The sequence below is a fragment of the Scatophagus argus genome, chromosome 6 (genome assembly GCF_020382885.2).
Source record: "Scatophagus argus isolate fScaArg1 chromosome 6, fScaArg1.pri, whole genome shotgun sequence".
Classification (NCBI taxonomy): domain Eukaryota; kingdom Metazoa; phylum Chordata; class Actinopteri; family Scatophagidae; genus Scatophagus; species Scatophagus argus.
Genome location: NC_058498.1, coordinates 19,039,106 through 19,057,213, shown reverse-complemented (window position 1 = coordinate 19,057,213; position 18,108 = coordinate 19,039,106). Strand labels below are relative to the sequence as shown.

At 43.2% G+C, this 18,108-nt stretch overlaps 2 protein-coding genes across 4 annotated transcripts in view; one reads left to right on the top strand and one right to left on the bottom strand.

The window, feature by feature from the left end:
- The first annotated feature begins 1,456 nt into the window (after positions 1-1,456).
- On the top strand, positions 1,457-7,968 carry pcsk9 (proprotein convertase subtilisin/kexin type 9). 2 transcript variants are annotated; one of them, XM_046390665.1, is made up of 12 exons: positions 1,462-2,289; positions 3,249-3,440; positions 4,206-4,338; positions 4,464-4,597; positions 4,719-4,860; positions 5,182-5,378; positions 5,458-5,641; positions 5,760-5,930; positions 6,034-6,182; positions 6,270-6,435; positions 7,254-7,420; positions 7,503-7,968. In XM_046390665.1, exons 1-12 carry the CDS (start codon positions 2,116-2,118, stop codon positions 7,695-7,697), a joined length of 2,004 nt encoding a protein of 667 aa, XP_046246621.1. In that variant the 5' UTR covers positions 1,462-2,115; the 3' UTR covers positions 7,698-7,968. The 2 variants fall into 2 exon arrangements, with proteins under 2 accessions (XP_046246622.1, XP_046246621.1); XM_046390666.1 differs by lacking the exons at positions 7,254-7,420; positions 7,503-7,968 and adding an exon at positions 6,858-7,227 and having other exon boundaries at positions 1,457-2,289.
- Positions 7,969-9,555: 1,587 nt separating this feature from the next.
- The window catches only part of usp24 (ubiquitin specific peptidase 24), a 30,958-nt gene continuing 22,405 nt past the window's right edge, over positions 9,556-18,108 (bottom strand). For both annotated transcript variants that reach the window (XM_046390663.1, XM_046390664.1), the window contains 18 exons: positions 17,709-17,833; positions 17,406-17,547; positions 17,068-17,218; positions 16,836-16,931; positions 16,435-16,538; positions 16,229-16,342; positions 15,143-15,350; positions 14,930-15,019; positions 14,558-14,660; positions 14,347-14,462; positions 14,134-14,247; positions 13,968-14,033; positions 13,779-13,845; positions 13,540-13,618; positions 13,300-13,375; positions 12,874-12,960; positions 12,628-12,738; positions 9,556-12,186 (listed from right to left, as the gene is read on the bottom strand). In XM_046390663.1, coding sequence (XP_046246619.1) covers positions 12,124-12,186; positions 12,628-12,738; positions 12,874-12,960; positions 13,300-13,375; positions 13,540-13,618; positions 13,779-13,845; positions 13,968-14,033; positions 14,134-14,247; positions 14,347-14,462; positions 14,558-14,660; positions 14,930-15,019; positions 15,143-15,350; positions 16,229-16,342; positions 16,435-16,538; positions 16,836-16,931; positions 17,068-17,218; positions 17,406-17,547; positions 17,709-17,833 — 1,912 coding nt within the window. In that variant the 3' untranslated portion in view covers positions 9,556-12,123. The remainder of the gene's footprint in view (positions 12,187-12,627; positions 12,739-12,873; positions 12,961-13,299; positions 13,376-13,539; positions 13,619-13,778; positions 13,846-13,967; positions 14,034-14,133; positions 14,248-14,346; positions 14,463-14,557; positions 14,661-14,929; positions 15,020-15,142; positions 15,351-16,228; positions 16,343-16,434; positions 16,539-16,835; positions 16,932-17,067; positions 17,219-17,405; positions 17,548-17,708; positions 17,834-18,108) is intronic.

The following is an 18,108-nucleotide window of genomic DNA, read 5'->3' as shown; positions in this document are numbered from 1 at the left end:
GGACAGTGAAGAGATCCTACAGTCTCTCTGCTCTTTTGCTAAAAACAGCATCTCTCCCACACAGAATGCTGTTTGAATGTGTTTTTTATGGAAGTGACTGATTATGTATCAACAATATACAGACTTCACTTAGTGTCACTGTTAAGTCAGTAACGATGAGTGCATGTTGCATGCTAGTTCCAGAAGATGGCGCTATTTATCATATGAAAGAGGGACAGTTATTTTAAGCACACCTGGGGGGCAGCGGCACTGCAATGACCTCCATTAATTCAACAAGGGCAAATTTTTGGCACCATAATTTGATTAAAGATTTACTTGAGCAACTTGCTCTCTTAAAGTTGTGAAGCACAGGTTGAGCTACAAAAATGCTGGCTCAACACTTTCCGTAATGCAACTTAACAGTTCATCACACCTCCAAGTCTTAACTTAAACTTAAAGGTACCCTGACGAGGTTCCTGTAAACAAAGTGCCTAAAGCTTTGTTTACATTTGGTGTTGTTGCTCTCCAAAACACAGACTGTTTATCCTTTAGGCTTATCAGTCATGCTGAAAGCATTTCCTTCCTCATAAAACATTTGTAAAGCTGCATTTGTGTTTGTTGGTGTTACTACTGACTGTGTTACTACACTTGTATAAAACATTGCTCCATGGTGCTGCGAGTGGTCAACAAGAACACGGTACCTTTAACAATGCCTGTTGTAAAGGGTGCGTTCTCTTAAAAATTTGTAGCCCCCTGTCAGTTTTATTATAAAGCGGCTTTACTTTATATTTTTAACATGTATTAAATGACACTGTGAAAATGCATGTCACTCGTACTGATCTAACAGCAAATCAAATGTCACCCAAATCTGCAATCAACTGAAGCTTAAGGTGAGTTTCAGCTCACCGTAAAGCTTCAGTCATTTACAAATGTTAACTGACTGTTGGATGTGTATGTAGTCAAGGTTTAGGTGTGCTATACAGAATTTATCAGTTGCTGTTTGTAAACACCATTTAAAGGTGCAGCGGTGAAGAAAGACCTTGAGTCTTGTCCAGTCTCATTTCTGGTTTGTCAGTATTTGGCAACCTGGGAGTGAGACTCAACACCCACCTGACTTTCTGCAGAACTGCTGATATCCAAAGCAAAATACTGAGAAAATAAGAAAAAACAGGCAGAGGGCAGAATCTCTGCAGCTACAGACACGACTACACACTTCTAGTAGGGTCATAAATTTTCACTTTGGGAGGCAATAAAACATCTTATGATACCTAATAGGGATTTGTGCATGAGTCTGTATGCTTGCATAGCATACCTGTAAGTTGGAGTTTAATAATTTTGGGAATTCAGAGATGCACAAAATTAATTATCATTCTCCTTACAGTCAAACTGTTGTAGTCAAAACTGTAAATAATATCCTTGCTCTGCACAATACCACATTTACACTTAAAGAAATATGACTAAATTACTTTAGTCTTGATAAAGCTCCTAAGAGCCACAGAGGACATTATGCAACTGCTTGGTTTGGTGGAGGTTTAGGAGATTTTCACGCGCGCTTCCGAGCGCATCAGCACCGTTTAAACAGTTTGAAGTGTCCAAGTTAAAAACAACAAATGATACATTTGAGCTCACCTTGGCCAGCCTGTCCGCGCACAATCACACAGCACGAGTTCAGTCATGTAGTTTCACTGGCATTAATATCTCACATTATTTGCATTAAGTGCATTTATGAAAACAACATCAACAAATAAACTTGAACTGAGGGGACGTGTTCTCTCAGACTGACATGCAGTAATTACAGGGTTGTTCAGGGGGAGCATGAAACATGACTCCTCCACAGTAAGAGGTGTTTTTAACGGAGGAGAATCATTCGATACAAAAGCGGTGGCGTGAGCCCTGGAGACGTCAGCAGTCCCCGCCTTGAATTATAAGAATCAATTGTTGGATTCCCCCCCCCCGATATCAGAACAGATGTTTGGAGGCGTCATCTGGCTGTCAGGACACTCAGGACGCGCGGCTGTCGGAGATACCAACACATCTGGGTAACTCGGACTGAGATGAAAAGTCTCATCAGTGGATTTGTGTGATTGAATAGTTATCGCGACCATTTCACTGGAAACGGTCCCACAGCTTTGAAGAATGCGTCGCACCTCGTGCTGGATTGGCTGGGCGCTGTGTTTGTGCGCATCTTTGGCAGTGAGCGCGCAGGATTACCCCGAAGAGGACGAGATCAACCTGGATTTGATCCGCGAGGACGGGATTCAGGCTGAAACCAGAACCGAGCCCGCTGCTGAGTTCATCAGGTGCAACAAGGTAGTAATGATTGTGGTGGAGACACTCTGATCATATACTCAGATGAGTAGCAATACTGTGGTACTCTGTTTTCCACATTCAAAATATTACTTGCAAGAGAACACGAAAATATTAGGATCAAAATATATTTTATGTACAGAAAACAAAAGTATTACACAGAATAGTCAGTTTTAAAATAACGCAAATTATATTACTGGATGATAGATTATTGTCTCCTGTATATCACTTTCTTTACTTTATGTACTGCTCTGTAGCTTCATATATGATGATATATCACAGGTGATTTGTTGAGAATATTTTTGTATTATTACTCTGAATATGTTAAGTAATTAATAACTAAATTCATCAAATAAAACTGGCGGAGTAAAAATTTTATCTCTGAAATGTAGAATAAACTGACAAAGAAGTAATATAGTATAAAGTATAAATTAATCTGAGTTGAAATGACACGATTAGTGCAAGCAGCTGGAAACCGAACAGCACTTGAGTAAGTGTGCTCGCTTACTTCGCACCGCACCAACAGAAGGTCACTGACTGATTTTTGGTGGTCCAGTTAAAGTAACAGTACTTATCGTAAATTAACACGAAGTATTTTCGCCCTATAATAAATCACATATAAATATTTTCCATCTCAATGCTTTGAATCCTTTTAGAAGATTTTCAGTTAATTAAGCCAAAGCAGAATCTCTGCTGACTGGTTGATATAGCTCAAAGACAGTTGGACAGACGATACAGGTTAACCACTTTGCGCGCTCACAACATGGAAACGTCAGGTTTATTCTATGCAATATCATCATGATAATGTTGATCTGTAAAGCAACCAGGCGCAGACAATAAATTGATAAATTATTATCCATTACAAAGTATTGAGTGACATATTTAATAACTTTTTCCAAGCATTTCTCCTCTAAGTGCGCTGGGAGCATTTGCACCCTTACGCTCTGTGTACTGTGCTCCAGGCAGCGTGGCGCATGCCTGGTCAGTACCTGGTCATGCTGCATCCGGGAACGCACGAGTCTCACGTGCAGAGGACCATCAAGAGACTGAGAGCCAAAGCAGCCAGAAGAGGCTACCTGGTGGAGATCGTGCAGACTTACTCAGGAGCTCTGCACGGCTTCCTGGTCAAGATGAACAGTGACGTCCTTCACCTGGTAACTGCTTCACCTGTCAGCACGTTGCACCTGTGCACAGATGTAAAAAGTTCTGATCCGTCAGAATCTATTAACTTAGAACAACATAAATGCATTTATTTGTATTTTGCCCCTCAGTGAATTATTAGTTCTCGAATCATTATTACACAACTGACTTTAAAAATATCCAAAAATATGCACCCTTTGTCTTTGATTTAGGGAATGAGGCTGATTTGAATCTAAACAAGTATTGTAATAAAAACACAAATATTTGAATTACATTGCTTCATGTATGAAACAACACGCTGCAAAACAAGAATAAAACTAACATAAGGTATTATTATTATTTTACAAAGTATTTAAATTGTAAATTGTAAAAGCTAAGTTATGAGCACGTATAGTAATTTCACATTTAACTAGAGGACAAGCAGTGCCAAGCAGTGCCAAGCCTTAACAGAACATACAGTTGCATACCATCTGGGTTCCAGTAAACGCCTGTGTTGTCTGTGGCTGATACACCTCGGGGCTAGCATTTAGGTAGAGACTAACAGGGGACCCAGATTAGGCCCCTGGGGTACCCCTCGGAAAAGACGGTCACAAAAGGAGAAAGTATCTTCAATCAGTAAGTCCACAATAAATATGATGGCCAAAATGCTCATCATATCAGTATAAAAAGTAAAAGATACAAAGAGTAATAATAGTGGATGGCATATTTGACCCTGTTCCCTGTTCAGGCTTTTGTTGTTGACTTTAGACAGACAATAAAGTTGATTGTGTTCCTGCCAGGCGATGAAGCTCCCTCATGTCCACTACATAGAGGAGGACTCGTCCATCTTTGCTCAGAGCGTCCCCTGGAACCTCCAGAGGTTACTGCAACCTCATGGCGGCATTTTTGAAAATGGATCATACAGGCCACCCAGTGAGTCTGTCCCTGTGTCCATCTCTACTCACACACACACACACACACACACACACACACACACACACACATGCACGCACTTGAAATATTACACTTCTAATCCACATACTCTCCATCCTGTGCAGATGATGGAGGGCGGGCCGAGGTGTACCTGATGGATGGCAATGTTCAGAGTTCTCACAGAGAGGTTGAAGGACGAATGCTCATCACAGACTTCAACAATGTCCCCGAGGAAGACGGAGTCAGGGTTCATAGACAGGTTACACACACAAATTAAATACTCGCACTTCAGCAGCGCATGCATATTTGTCATTGCAGCTCAAAGCTTTCACACTTGTGGATCTGATTCACTTTTGCATCCAACCACCTCTCCCCTAAAGGCCAGTCAGTGCAACAACCACGGCACACACGTGGCAGGGGTCGTGACTGGGTCGGACTCAGGTGTTGCTCAAGGCGCTGGTGTTAAACTGGTCCGTGTGCTCAACTGTCAGGGGAAAGGGACCGTGTCAGGAGCTCTGGCGGGTAAGACTCAACCTGAACAGCTGCGCTACGGACTGGAGATTATGTGTTACGATCAATGCCATCCAACATTGTACGCTGGTTGTGCACATTTGAAATATGTATCTACAATAAGGCAACCTTTATGTGTTTTTTTTTTTTTCACCATCTATTAGATCTTGTTTGAAGCCAGTTTGCTGTAGTCATTTAACAGGAAAACTAGGTGTGGAAATGCAGCTTCTGTTGCATGCAGCTGGGTTAGGTTGAAACACATACAGTATGCAAAGGAAAGGCTTTATATTCTTGACACTGCTTTCCTTTCTGAAAACCTCCCGTCCTGTGCAGGTATGGAGTATATCCGGGCAACATTACTGGCTCGTCCAGTGGATGCTGTGGTTGTATTACTGCCTTTCATTGGTGGTTTCAGCCGGACATTAAACACAGCCTGTCGGGACATGGTGGCTCGTGGAGCTGTGGTCATCGCTGCAGCGGGAAACTACAGAGATGATGCCTGCCTTTACTCACCTGCTTCAGAGCCTGAGGTTATGCAACACTTTATCTTAAAGAACCTGACAGACACATTGACACACAGCCTTACCTTAACCTCATTTGTGTGTGCAGGTCATCACGGTGGGAGCAGTTAACTCAGCAGACCAGCTCATGTCACAGGGAGCGGGTGGCACCAACTTCGGCCGTTGTGTTGATCTGTTTGCACCTGGCGATGACATCGTTAGTGCCAGTAGTGATTGCAGCACCTGTTTTACCTCCAGTAGCGGAACCTCCCAGGCTGCTGCACATGCTGCGGGTATGCACACAGACACACACCTAAAACGGAGATGAAACACAAGTAACTGACAACAAAGTAGGTCTGAGTGCGTAGCTACAGTGGTACAAGGGCTTTATTTGTTGTTTTGTATGTGTAGGTATAGCAGCAGTGGTCCTGTCGTCCAATCGGAACATGTCACCGGTGCAGGTCCTGCAGATCATGCTGCATTGTTCCATCAGCAACACAATCAACTTCCTCTCTCTCTCTGACACACATCGTATCATTACTCCAAATCTGGTAGCAGCCATGCCACCTACCAACAGCACAAGTTAGTGATTCACAACACTTCTCTCTCTCTCTCTCTCTCACACACACACACACAGTATGTGAGCAGTTCACATGTGTCACTGTGTGCCTGTCTGGATGTGCAGATGGGGAGCTTCTGTGTCGGTCAGTGTGGTCAGAGAGGTCAGGGGTCATGAGTACTGACTGGGTTATCAGTCGCTGTCGTCTGGGGGAGGAAATGATGAGCTGTAGCAGCTACGCTCCTGACGGAGTCCACGCTGGAGAAATGATTAATGTGAGTTAGGAATGACCTCTCATTATCCCTATGAAACACATCTGTCTAAGGTATAGCGTTTAAAAACCCTTCACTTTGTGTTTACAGGTGAACAGCGGGCAGATGGAGTGTGTTGCCTACAACAGTCCGGGTGGTAAAGGTGTGTATGCTGTGGCACGTTGCTGTGTGATAGATGGTCTGCGGTGCCAAGTCCATGCTAGTGCCAAGCCAGGGCAAGATGCCGAGTGCGTCGGCCCACAGCACCGCCTGACAGGTCAGTCACATGTACAACCTGCTGTAGTTTATATGATACACACACACACACGTCCAGCTGGTGTCGCTGTTCCGGTGTGTGGAGTTTAAAGCATAAGTGTGACAACTGGAAAAACATTTATTTCCATTCTTGCTGACAGTTAGGTGAGAAAATCAATGCCACTTTCTGCCCGTTAGATTAGGGAAAGGGAGGTTAGGGGGAAAAAAGCAAGAGTCTCTCCTAATAAACAATAACAACGTGTTGTTTCTATACCCAGTTTGTGAGCTTTAGAGACACCAGTACCTTTTGATAGAGACAGGCTAGCAATTCCCATCTATTTCCAGTCTTCATGTTAAACTATGCTAAGCGTGTCCTGCCACCAGCTTCATGTTGAATGGAGAAATGTGAGAACGGTATCAGACTTCTCATCTAATTCTCTGCAGGAAGTCCTACAAGTGTATTTCTGAAGGTCAACTACTGAAGATAATCAAACTGGTAACTTAAAGGCTGCACTGTACACAAACCAACCTAAAACTGAGTTCAAGCTTTTCATGCGGCTGCACTGAGAACAACTTGGTCAATTATGCTTGTTACCATGGCAACCACAATTAAAGTGTTCTCCGTGACAGCATAAATACCAGCTATGTGCATAGCAAAAAGAGCAGGGTTGTCAAAGCTCTTATAGCACTTCAATTATTTGTTTGGCTCGTCACTTTATATTATAGTCCTCATTTATCACATTGGTGGAGGATGAGTTGTCTGAGGATCATTACCGGACAATAGTCACAGAGTTTTCTGTTGATTGAGCTCATTTCAGCTTAAAGATCGTCTCTCTCCAGGCTGTACAACTTGGTCCACCGCTGAGATCTTTTCTGACTCCCGTCCACATTACGGTGATCGGAAGCGTTGCATTGTGAAAGACAGGGTGACGTCACATGCCGTGTGCTGCCACGCTCCATCTCTGGAGTGCCACCTGTTAGAAAACACGTCAGCTGATAAAGATCAGGTAAATATCATGAATAGATGGAAACGTCTTAAAATTTCCCCTCAGACCTTCACCTCTCCACACTGCTGCTGTTCTCCTGCAGGTCGAGGTGTCCTGTCCCTCTGGGTGGACTCTGACAGACTGTAGTGCCATGTCTCAGGGTTCTGCTGTCTTGGGGACAGGTGCTGCAGGAAACAGCTGCCGTGTGCACAGCGCCACAGGAGCTGCTGGAGCGGCAGGCATTGCTGTCTGCTGTCGTGTCAGACCGCCCGAGCAGCCCGCCACAACTCCTCTCTGATGTGGTCGCAAACCACTTTCAAATGTCTCCACTCCACATGTCATCTTTGTATTTCATCAGTAGCTGTAAGCCCTCCCGTGAAGCTGTTTGTGAGTGTTTCAGTTTTAGGGTTAGGTCAAAGTATGCTCCAGCAGCACATATATGTGGCACCTTACAGTGAGCTACTGTCTTGTTAGCTATTTTAAACCATATTCAGTTTGTGAAATGTAACCAAATATTTTTGTATCTTTTACAAAACAAGTCTACTAAAAAGAAGTTTCATGAACGTTCAGTGCGTGTGTGTGTGTATTGCTTAAGGTGGTGCAGTGGTTAGGGCTGTGGCCTTGCAAAAAGAAGGGTCTGAGTTGAAACCTGTTGGCCGGCCCCTCGTTTTGGCCCGAGGCATTGTGTTTTCAAGTTATCCGTCCACACCATGGGTCCATTCTTCCCGCCTGTCTGTCCAAGGTCACTGAGAACTCACACAACATGGTTTTAGGGATTCATTCACTAGTTATGACAACATTTCACAGAACAGTCTGATAGGATAAACTGACTAAGCGATGACATTTTATATTCCAAAGGTCAGTGGTCATTTTCACAACATAATGTTTTGTGTTGCTTTGTGTTTTGTGAGTGTCTTGACTTGCATGTAAACTGCAACTTGACTGGTGCATGGACGCATAAGACTATTACATGGATGTGTGTATATAGTTCAAAAAGGATCTCCTAACTAAATGGTAGCCAATAATAAATCTTTTTTTTTTTTCTTTTTTTTTTAACACAAATGGTTCTGTCCTACTAAACCATGACAATAGTGTAATAGTGAAACAGCATACATAAATTAGCAGGACCCTGAAACTGGAGCAGCTAAATGGAATTCAGCCATTGTTCATTTTATTACTTAGGTTATACATTTTGATTGTCCTACTTTTCACTGCTGGAAACGCAGTACACACAGAGTACACACAGCTCACCGCATACTTAATGAATGTGACTGTGGCAGAGGACCGCTCAGTTCTGTAGGTGAGGAGCCACAGAGGCTCCGTCAGGTGTTCAGCCTGATTAACAAACCAGTTACTTTCTGCTCACTTTGTCTTGTATTTAGTCTGGAACATTAAAGTACTTTTCTATGGCAGCAGCTTTTAGGATTTCATGGTGTGAGCCAGAAAAAGAATGAAAAACACAGTGCCAGTGAAAACGGGTACAATCATTGGACATCGTTGTTACCAATTCAAACAGAGATTTCAGTATGCAGAGCACCACAGGGACATCTATCCAACACTGCCAGCTGTGGTGCACTGATGAGTGGACTGAAGTTTGATTACCACAGGAAATCTGATTTCCGCTACATAAATTGATACAACCCTTCACGACAGAATCTATCAGTGAATGGAAATGAATTTGTGGGGGAAGCTAACGTGTGGAGTTTGCATGTTCTCCCTGTGCCTACGTGGGTTTTCTCTGGGTTCTCCAGCTTCCTCCCACAGTCCTCAAAACATGCACATTAGGTTAAATTGCTACTCTACATTGTTCCTAGGTATGAATGTGTACATTTGTGGTTGTCTGTCTTTGTGTGTCAGCCCTGTGATTGACAGGTGACCAGTTCAGGGTGAACCCCAAATGGATGGATGGGCTCTGTTCTTTCCAAGTGTCCCATGACAGCCAACATGAGCAATACTAGGACTCTGAAAATGAAACAGCTAAATGTAATTCAGCCATTTCTCAGATGAGTTATTACAAATAAATAAATCCTACAGAAATCAACATATATAAAAAAATGAAAAAACAAACAAACAAACATTAATATGGTCCTACATGGAATTACGGACAGAATAATTGACAATGTGTAGACATACATAAAAACAATCTCTACAAAAGGTTGTGCATTCCAGTTTATTTTATATCAAATTTCCCCTTAATCAAACTCTGATGTACAAATTAAAACTGAGTTTTAACATGCATTACAGAATCCTGCGATGGCAGAAGTGAATTTTCAAAATTGAATGACAGTAAAAACCCGTTCAGATGCCAGTCCCTACCCTACGCACTTACCCACCCCTCCCTGCACCCCATGATTAAAACGAAAGATTGTTCTGAAATTTTTTTTTTCTTGAAGTAGTTGTGGTGATGTAGCAGTGGGGCAAACCTAGGAGAGACTCTTGGCTGAATGTGACTCATGTTGCCATGACCATGTATCGCTTGGCACAGACTGCATGCAGCTCCATCAGGTAACACGTAACCAGTCACAGAGGAGGGGCGTATGTTCGTGACAGTAAGTGCTAATGACCAAATTACACAGCAAACAACACAGGGGGGGTGATCTTTTTCTCTCTGTCAAAAAGAAAAGACAAACTTCACCACCACTTACTGCCACACATGCAAATGTGCCGGAGAGCACAACGTGACATTCACATCTAGGGAGATGGAGGAAAATGTGCTGGGTTTGGTGGGGTGTGTGGGAGGGCTAAAACACTTGTCTTCCTTCTTCTCAGGCTTTGAGGACACAGAGGAGCCTCAGTGGATTGATCACATAACAACACTCAACAGAAAATCATTTTGCATGATTGCTTCATAGGTCTTCACACTGTAAACATTAACCTGTTAAAGCTGAGAACTAATCTGCTAAACTAGTTTAGGCTCATGTCTTCAAAACATCCGAGTGAAAGTGTGGCTTCCTTAAAACTATCTAGCATAAATCAGTATCTACAAAGTGTCTCTGCCTGAGTGCAGAGTGAAAAGAAGCAGCATTTTACCATTACAGACACCCTGTCCTGTTAGCTAAATCCTGTTTTATTAGAGTAAAACTTGCACCCCACCCACCCCCCCAGTACACACAGAATCAACAACCAACAGTTACATTCCTACAATCCTTTGTCACAACACACAGAGGACATTTTCCCTGTATTACTTTGGGTTTAATGGGGATGAAGCAGCCCTGTTGCACAGCGACACTACAGACACTGGCTTGGTGACACTGTCAGGACAGGTGGAGCAGACGCTAAGATCGGGAGGTTAAGGCACTTCAAGTCTCCCGATTACTGGAGTAGGTACGATGGATGCATGCTGTTCTCGTATGAAACTAGAGCTACATTTGTGTTTAGCTCCTCTGTGTGTTTCCAAAGGTAGACAAAAGCAAAAGGCAAAGCAAAAAAGAAGACTCCATTGAAAAATAAATCAAACCTGATAAAGCAGAGGTAACAGTGAGGCGACGAGGACCTGTTCCTTGTGTGAATGAATGAGTGACACACACTTGCATGTTTTAAAAAGTTCTGTCGTAGTGAATTATTCCTTATGTGTGTGTATAACCTTGGCACCTAAAAATAAAACATGCTCCTGAGCTCCCCCTCAGTTGGCACTAATGGCCCACCATGACTGATCCGTGTGCTCCCAGATCAGGGTTTCTTGCATAAGGCTTGAGTCCCTAAACATCCTCTCCAAAAGTCAATCCATCCAGGGTAAAAAAAAAAAGAAAAAGAAAAAAAAGTGGCAAAGAAAATAAAAGACAACAATGAATAAAATCCAGCACGTGAGGCTGCCTGACAGTGAGAAGTAGCATTAGAGGGAGAGTGCTGACCATGGCACCGCTTGTCCCCGAAGGCCAAGACTTGTCCTGTTTCTGGGACAGGACCTGCCCCGTACTGCGTCCCCGTGTCTACACGGCGGTCATCAGGGTGAAAAGCTAAGTCACAGGCAGAGTGGCTTTCTATCTGGGCTTCCACATTTCTGCTTAAGTGGCACTGAAAATAATAAGTCGCTAAAAAGCAAAAGAGGAGGACACGATCGTGAGGAGGCTCTAGAGGAAACGACGAGTGCTGCTGTATGTCACAATGGACTGGGCTGGACTATAAAGTGCATACTTAACCCCACCCCCTCTCAAGTGCTTGTGTGTGGAGGTGTCCCTGTACAAGTGCACACGTATGTCTCCAGTTCCTCCAGAGCAGTTAACCTGACCTCTCGCGATTTGCATGGCTGTGAGCACAGGAGACTTTAAAATATTATCTTACACTGGAAATTACATCTATGCAACAAATCTTTACAATATGAATATGTCTATGTAGATACACTGGCAAACATGAGCAGAAAATTGTTAAAACACAACCCAAACCCATCCTCCACCTTGCTGTCATTCTGAGTGAATGAATGAATAAAAGGATAAACTGAAGTCATCCGTGACTGTGGAAGGTTACTGTGTTTCCCACTGTAATCAACTCTGCTGCCCTTAATGATAATGCATCTCCATCATCGCCTTGGCTGCTCTGAAAGGAAGTAATTTATGATTTATTCATAGCTCCTTTGTTGCCGTAGCGACCAAGAGAATAACTTTTCTGATTGGCTTGTTGTGGAGTCCTAAATGTCCTGACCAATCAGAGGCAAAGTGCAGCCCTTACAGTTGGCTGCCCGGAGCTGTGCTGCCTGTTCTTCGAAGGGATCCTGCTGGTTGGAGGAGTTAGGGATCTACATCTTCTAGATCACTCTTTGAATCACCGAGCATCATGGGCGACTCTGATCCCTGGGAGACAGAGAGGGAGACAAGGTGTACAGTTAATATGAGAACAAAGAAATACGGCCTTTGTATGCAGAAATGGAACGAACGGTGAAATATCAGGGTGCTAAGCAGTGACAGGGGATGATAATTTCCATACAAAGCATCCGTATATATCTGTAGTATTCATGGCTGTGCCAGAACAACTCTTGACACTTTTGTGTTGTCTAGGCATCCTGTCAGGCACAGCAGGACTGAGATAAGAATGGAGCAGCGTCAAATCCTCTGCTAATAACAACCGTGGGAGGTAACAAACTGCCTTTACAGCTTTTTGACAGAAGCCAACAAGATGCTCCATTTTCATTCCATTCTTCTCTTTTTTTTTTTGGCTGTGTGAGCTGTAAAGCGGTGAGTCATCTAAGAAGTCCATTGTACTGAGGAGTTAGCGCGGGTGAAGCTGCAGGCTACCTGTCGGAGACTGCGGTCGGAGTTTTCATTTGCTGGGCTGCCGTCAGAGCCGTTACTGCTGCCAGACTGCTCCTTTTCGTTTAACAATGCTGTTGCATAGGCCAAGGTGTCCTGCAGAGTTTTATACACACAATGTAAGCAGAAGAAAAACATAAACATCAAGAATAAGTGGCAACATGTGTGTAGTGTTGGTGGTGGAAGTGGAAAGGGTCTCATCATGCTGACACGCAGCGTTTCTGTGTGTACCTGTGCAGAGATGGTACGCTGGAAGGTTTTATTGGTGGAAGTTTCGTTGGAAACGTTGCTCTGTGGAGTCCAGTAATGTTCTGTCATCTAAAGGGTGACGCGAAAACATAATGAGCATACAAAACAATTAAAAAGTATCAAATCACAGAGTAGCAAATGTTTTGCTTGTTTTTCTTAGGTCCATGTGGAAAGACTTCAGACTAAGTCATATTATGACTTTTATTTAGTAGGTGAGCAGACAAGATGAAATGGTTAAAAAGGCAGATGAACGGTTAAAATACCCAAAAGTCACATTGAAATAATTAGCTGAAAGTAATGCATATATTCTATATATGTATATATTACTGTAAAATATAGTTACATATACTTCTACAGTTACAGAAAGAGTGAGCTATCAGCATACTACGTTTCATTTTAGAAGCTTGCCTTCTTTTGTAGCCACTGTACTGCCCAACTCCAGTGACCAGACAAGTCCTTGAAGTAATCCTTGGCTGCAGCACACCTTGTTGAAAAAATAAAAGGAGGCTCTGAATTATGCTGCCCAGTTTATGTGCAAAAAAACCCACCAAAAAACATAACAAAATAAACAACCCCAAAACATCACTTGCAATGAAATTTATCTGAAGAAATTACTACTACACAGCTCTGGTCCTTAGATGTACTCACTTCTGGGCCAATGTGACCAGGAACTTCACACACTGGTAGCAGCGTCGGCTGTCCACATTGTTGCTCTGGTGCATTAAAGCTGAGAAAGAGAAAAAGCACTCAGTTTTTCATACATTCAATAAATCCATTCAACACGTACACAAAAATTGACGATGCTGCCAAGCCGCATGGCAGTCTACCAACAATGTGCATGAAAAAACATCACAATTTAGAAACAGCAAAAAAACACCAAGACATACCTAAAAGTCCTTTCTCTGATTCAAAAGCATATTTGAGTCTTTGGGACTGCAGGGGGTCTTCCATTACCTGATGGAAAAGATTTAACTGCAGTTAGCAAAAGAGCAGTAGGTGATAAAAAAAGGACCAACAGGTGATCAAAAAGATCAACAGGCGAAGGGTTACAGAGTTAACTGGTGACTGTCACTCACAAGTAGCTCTTGCAGCATTTGAAAAATGTTCTTCAGTTCATGAGGAGGAGCAGTCTCCAGCTGCGTCTATGAAACACAAAGCATTCAGAAGAGTTTAAAAACAAAGACAACTCATCACTGACTAAATGTCTCCGCTTTGACAGCAGTGTTTTCTTTTCTTTTATACCTTGAGCAACTGCAGCACACCCAGGGAGAAGGGCTCGTTACAGTACGAACTGTAGGTCACCATCTCTATCAGGAGAGACAGGGGACCAGACAACTCACGCATGGCAAACATCACCTGGTGGAGATTCATAATGACAAAAAGAGAACATTAGAATTAGAGCAAAAAATATATCAGAGTGCTTTATATCCTGTGGGTTGATGCTCTGCAGGTTACCTCTAGAAGGTAAGGCTGTCCCTCTGGAGTGAAGAGTGAGGCCAGGATGTCTGAGTGGAGGGGGAGCAGGGTGGAGGGCAGGACGCCGCTCACACGCAGTTTAAATCCTCCTGGAGCTGCACGGGGCGAAGGAATAAAAGAACTGCGATGAGAGCTGGAATGCACAAAATATCAACCCCGCGGCCCTCTAGATTTGAGTTTTGTGTCTCACCCTGTGTCTGCTGGGGGCTGAGGTCAGAGTGCAGAGTGATGAGGGCCAGAGTGCTGTGGAGGTGGAGGAACTCCCGAGCCTGAGCTGAACTCCACCGCCGGTGCTGTACAGACGCACAGAGAAACAAATAGCACTGTTGTGAGCATATTTAATCAACATTTTATGGATCATATTAAAGGTTCTTAAAATAACCATTTGAAACTGCATTTACATTTTAAGCATTTTGTAGATGCTTATTTCTTAAAGGGACAATGAGTGCAAAAATGTTTAAAGATTAAATAGGGAAAGGTGCAGGAGTTAAACAGAAAATATCACTGTACTGTGAAATAAGGCATACTGTACTATGACATACTGTAATTTGTGCAGTTTTACCTGGTTGTTTTGCCTATTGGGTCCCAACAGGAAGATGAGCATCCGGCGATAAGCTGAGTGTTTCAGCAACAACTGGCAAGGACAGCAACCCTGAGAGAGTGAAGACACAAGACTGAGCAAACTGTCCAAATGTCATCTTATTTCATGTTTAAACTCTGAAAACTAAGGAGGCCAAAAGCGTCTACATCTACTTATTTGCTGATGGTTTATTACCCTTTGCGCAAAGTTACTGAAGAGGCTGAAGTACTGCGCACAGTTTTTCACATTCTCTGGAACATCTTTGTCCAACAAGGAAAGAAGGGCGTCAGTCAGGTTGTCCAGTCCTGGGTCTCCAAAGTGAAGCGCGCTCTCAAGAGTCTTTTCAAGGATGGATGCGACCACCACCCTCACCTCCCTCATGCTACACTCCAACAGACAAACCCTGAGGAGGAGATATAAAGATAATCAATATCAGGGTTGTAATTATGAGAGGAATGAGGAATGAATGGAATTGAGCATATGAGACAGGAAACATCAGGTTAAATTTAACAGGTGATAATGAAGTGTAAAGGTCCTGAAAAATGCAAGGGCAATCCAAAACACCATGAAGGGGTCAGGACGTATTGATGTCCAAGTGTCCGACGCTCCTCTGGCCATAAGTGTTTACACACACACACACACACGCGGGTGTTTTTAATATTACTGCTGGTTGGTGCAGATGCAAGTATCACCATGTTCAGCGGTACACCATAGAAGCTCAGACTGTGTGTGCTTGTGTGATTAAACTATATACTATTAGACTATAGCGATCCAAGGGACCATTATTCATAAAGCCTGAGTGTGCGTACTTGAGTGTGAGTGAAGCTTTGGTGGCTGTTGCTGCATTACCAGAGTAAAATTATTTGACCCTGGTCAGAGAGTTCACTGTGCATTGATTAGAATGAAGTAAGCTGCCAAGTCAGTATCACATATCACTAGGACAGCTACAGAAGTGCTGCAGTGATCAAACCCAGGCCAAGGCCCTGCAGACATACAGATCATCCATCCTTGGTGTTATAAAAGTAAATACAGCTGAAGTCACAGTGTATAGATGATTCACAATTTTAAGCAAAAATGACAGAATGCTGGCTAAAGCTTTCAGGAAATCTTATTGTGGAGCAGGTGGACAGAAGACAGCACTTTGCCTGCCCATCAAACTAACAGAGTTAAAGTTATGACATATTAAGGCCTGTTCAGGCACAGCATGAGTCATATATGTGGTCACCCACTGTACATATATCACAGGAGAGTGTGTTAAGCAGCTGGCCAACAAGCCCTGACCTGGTGATCTCTCGTCCCTCCGGTCCAACCAGGTACTGCACCATCCACTGGCATGCTTCGGAGCTCTTAGACAGCAACACCTCCACTGTCGCCATCCACTCCTCTGTGTCCACCCTGCAGGAGATTACACATGTAATACAAGCAAAACATTGCTGTTTATAAAGGATGTTCGTTACTGAGGGCTGTGGATGTATGTGCAGACATACCGGAGTTTCTTTTTGGTGTGCAGATAGGTGTGAAAGAGAAAGTGAACAGCCAGCTGAAGACTCTCTTTGGCCATGGGCTGGTAGTCTGGATGCTTCAGCTTTGTCTGTAACACACAAACATCTTTGTCTATATTGCACTGCATGTAGCCTCCGTGTGATTTATTGCTCTGACTTGTTTCTAAGATGGACAATCGTGTAGTTTAGATACACTACTGTAATAAATGAACCAAAAGAAACATTACACACACGGTAATGAAACTGTTTCATCAGATATTAGAGGATGACATTGTCTGTTTGAGTGTGAAAATGTAAAAGGTTTTACAGCAAAGTAGAAATTTGATTGGCCTGAGTTTTGGCAATAAAGACTTAGAAAAAGAAACATAAACAGTAGAAGCACATACTGCATTGACGGAGGCCAGGGAGAGGGTGAAGTTGAAGTAATCACTGTTGTAGACGTCTCTGTTGCTCATGAACTTGAGATTCTCATCTCTCACCATCTACACAAAACACACATGGAAAGAGCAGATAAACCTGAGCGTTCGAGCTTTCTATTACTAACAGAACAAATGTTCTTCCGTGTGACCTCCATGTTACTGCTCCGAGTTCCACACAGGCTGCTTGATGCCACATTACCTGATAGATGCTGGCGGGCATCTTCTCTACAAACAGGCCCTTCTTTTCTCCCTTGCGGACCAAGCGAGTGAGGAGGGTGAGTCGGTCGTTGTTGGCCCTTGGGGGGCGGGGAGAGGACTGTGGTGAAACGTCAGGAGAGGATGGAGCAGACCTGGGGAATGTAGAGACACAGGACAGATGATGATAGGTTGAGGGACTGTTGAAGTTGTGTGGAAGATATGCTCCTAAATGGTGACTAAACATACAGCGTTCTCCACATATGACTATAAGGATAGATTATAAATGACACAATGAGAATGTTTATGAGGTGAGTACAGTATGGTGGTCTGTCCACTCACAGCGTAAGGTCCTCAGCCTCCTGCCTCATGATGCTGACTCTGCTTTTTTTGGGCAGAACGGGTGAGTTTTGGTCACTGATCTTCTGATAGAACAACATGTAGGCGTTCCAGTACCTCCTCCGCACATCAGGGTATGGGTTGGCTGCACATATACACAAATCAAAACACTGAATATTCAAGAATTCTTGAAGTTTTCTGCAAGTTTTAACAAGGTAGAAGGATTCGTTGCATTTTTATGTCTTATGTCACATCTGAAGGGGATCTTTATGTCAAGCGCTTTGAGAGTTTATGTATGTCACCTACACTGGTCATAAACTTTGGGACGGTACTCTCCACCAAAGCACTCATACTCCAGAGTTTCATCATTCATATCAAACTCCTCCACCACATTGTCGTTGAACTTGTACCAACGTCCACGAGCGCTACCACTAGGAGATGAGGACAAAGATGGAAGGAGGGTAAAAATAAAGACAATGTCACATTGGATTCAGATTGATCACAAATACCAACATTAGAACTGGTAACTCAGCTCAGGCTTGAGGGAATAACTAATCATCCATAACAAAATATGTACAGACTTGGTTTTTACAGGGCAAAAATATTTTTTTTCTTTCACAGGATTTAGACATTGCTGCTTTGGTAAACAGTTTACACTGGAACAAAACATGCAGTGCAGGTTTGCTACTGGTACCCAGCCTGTCTG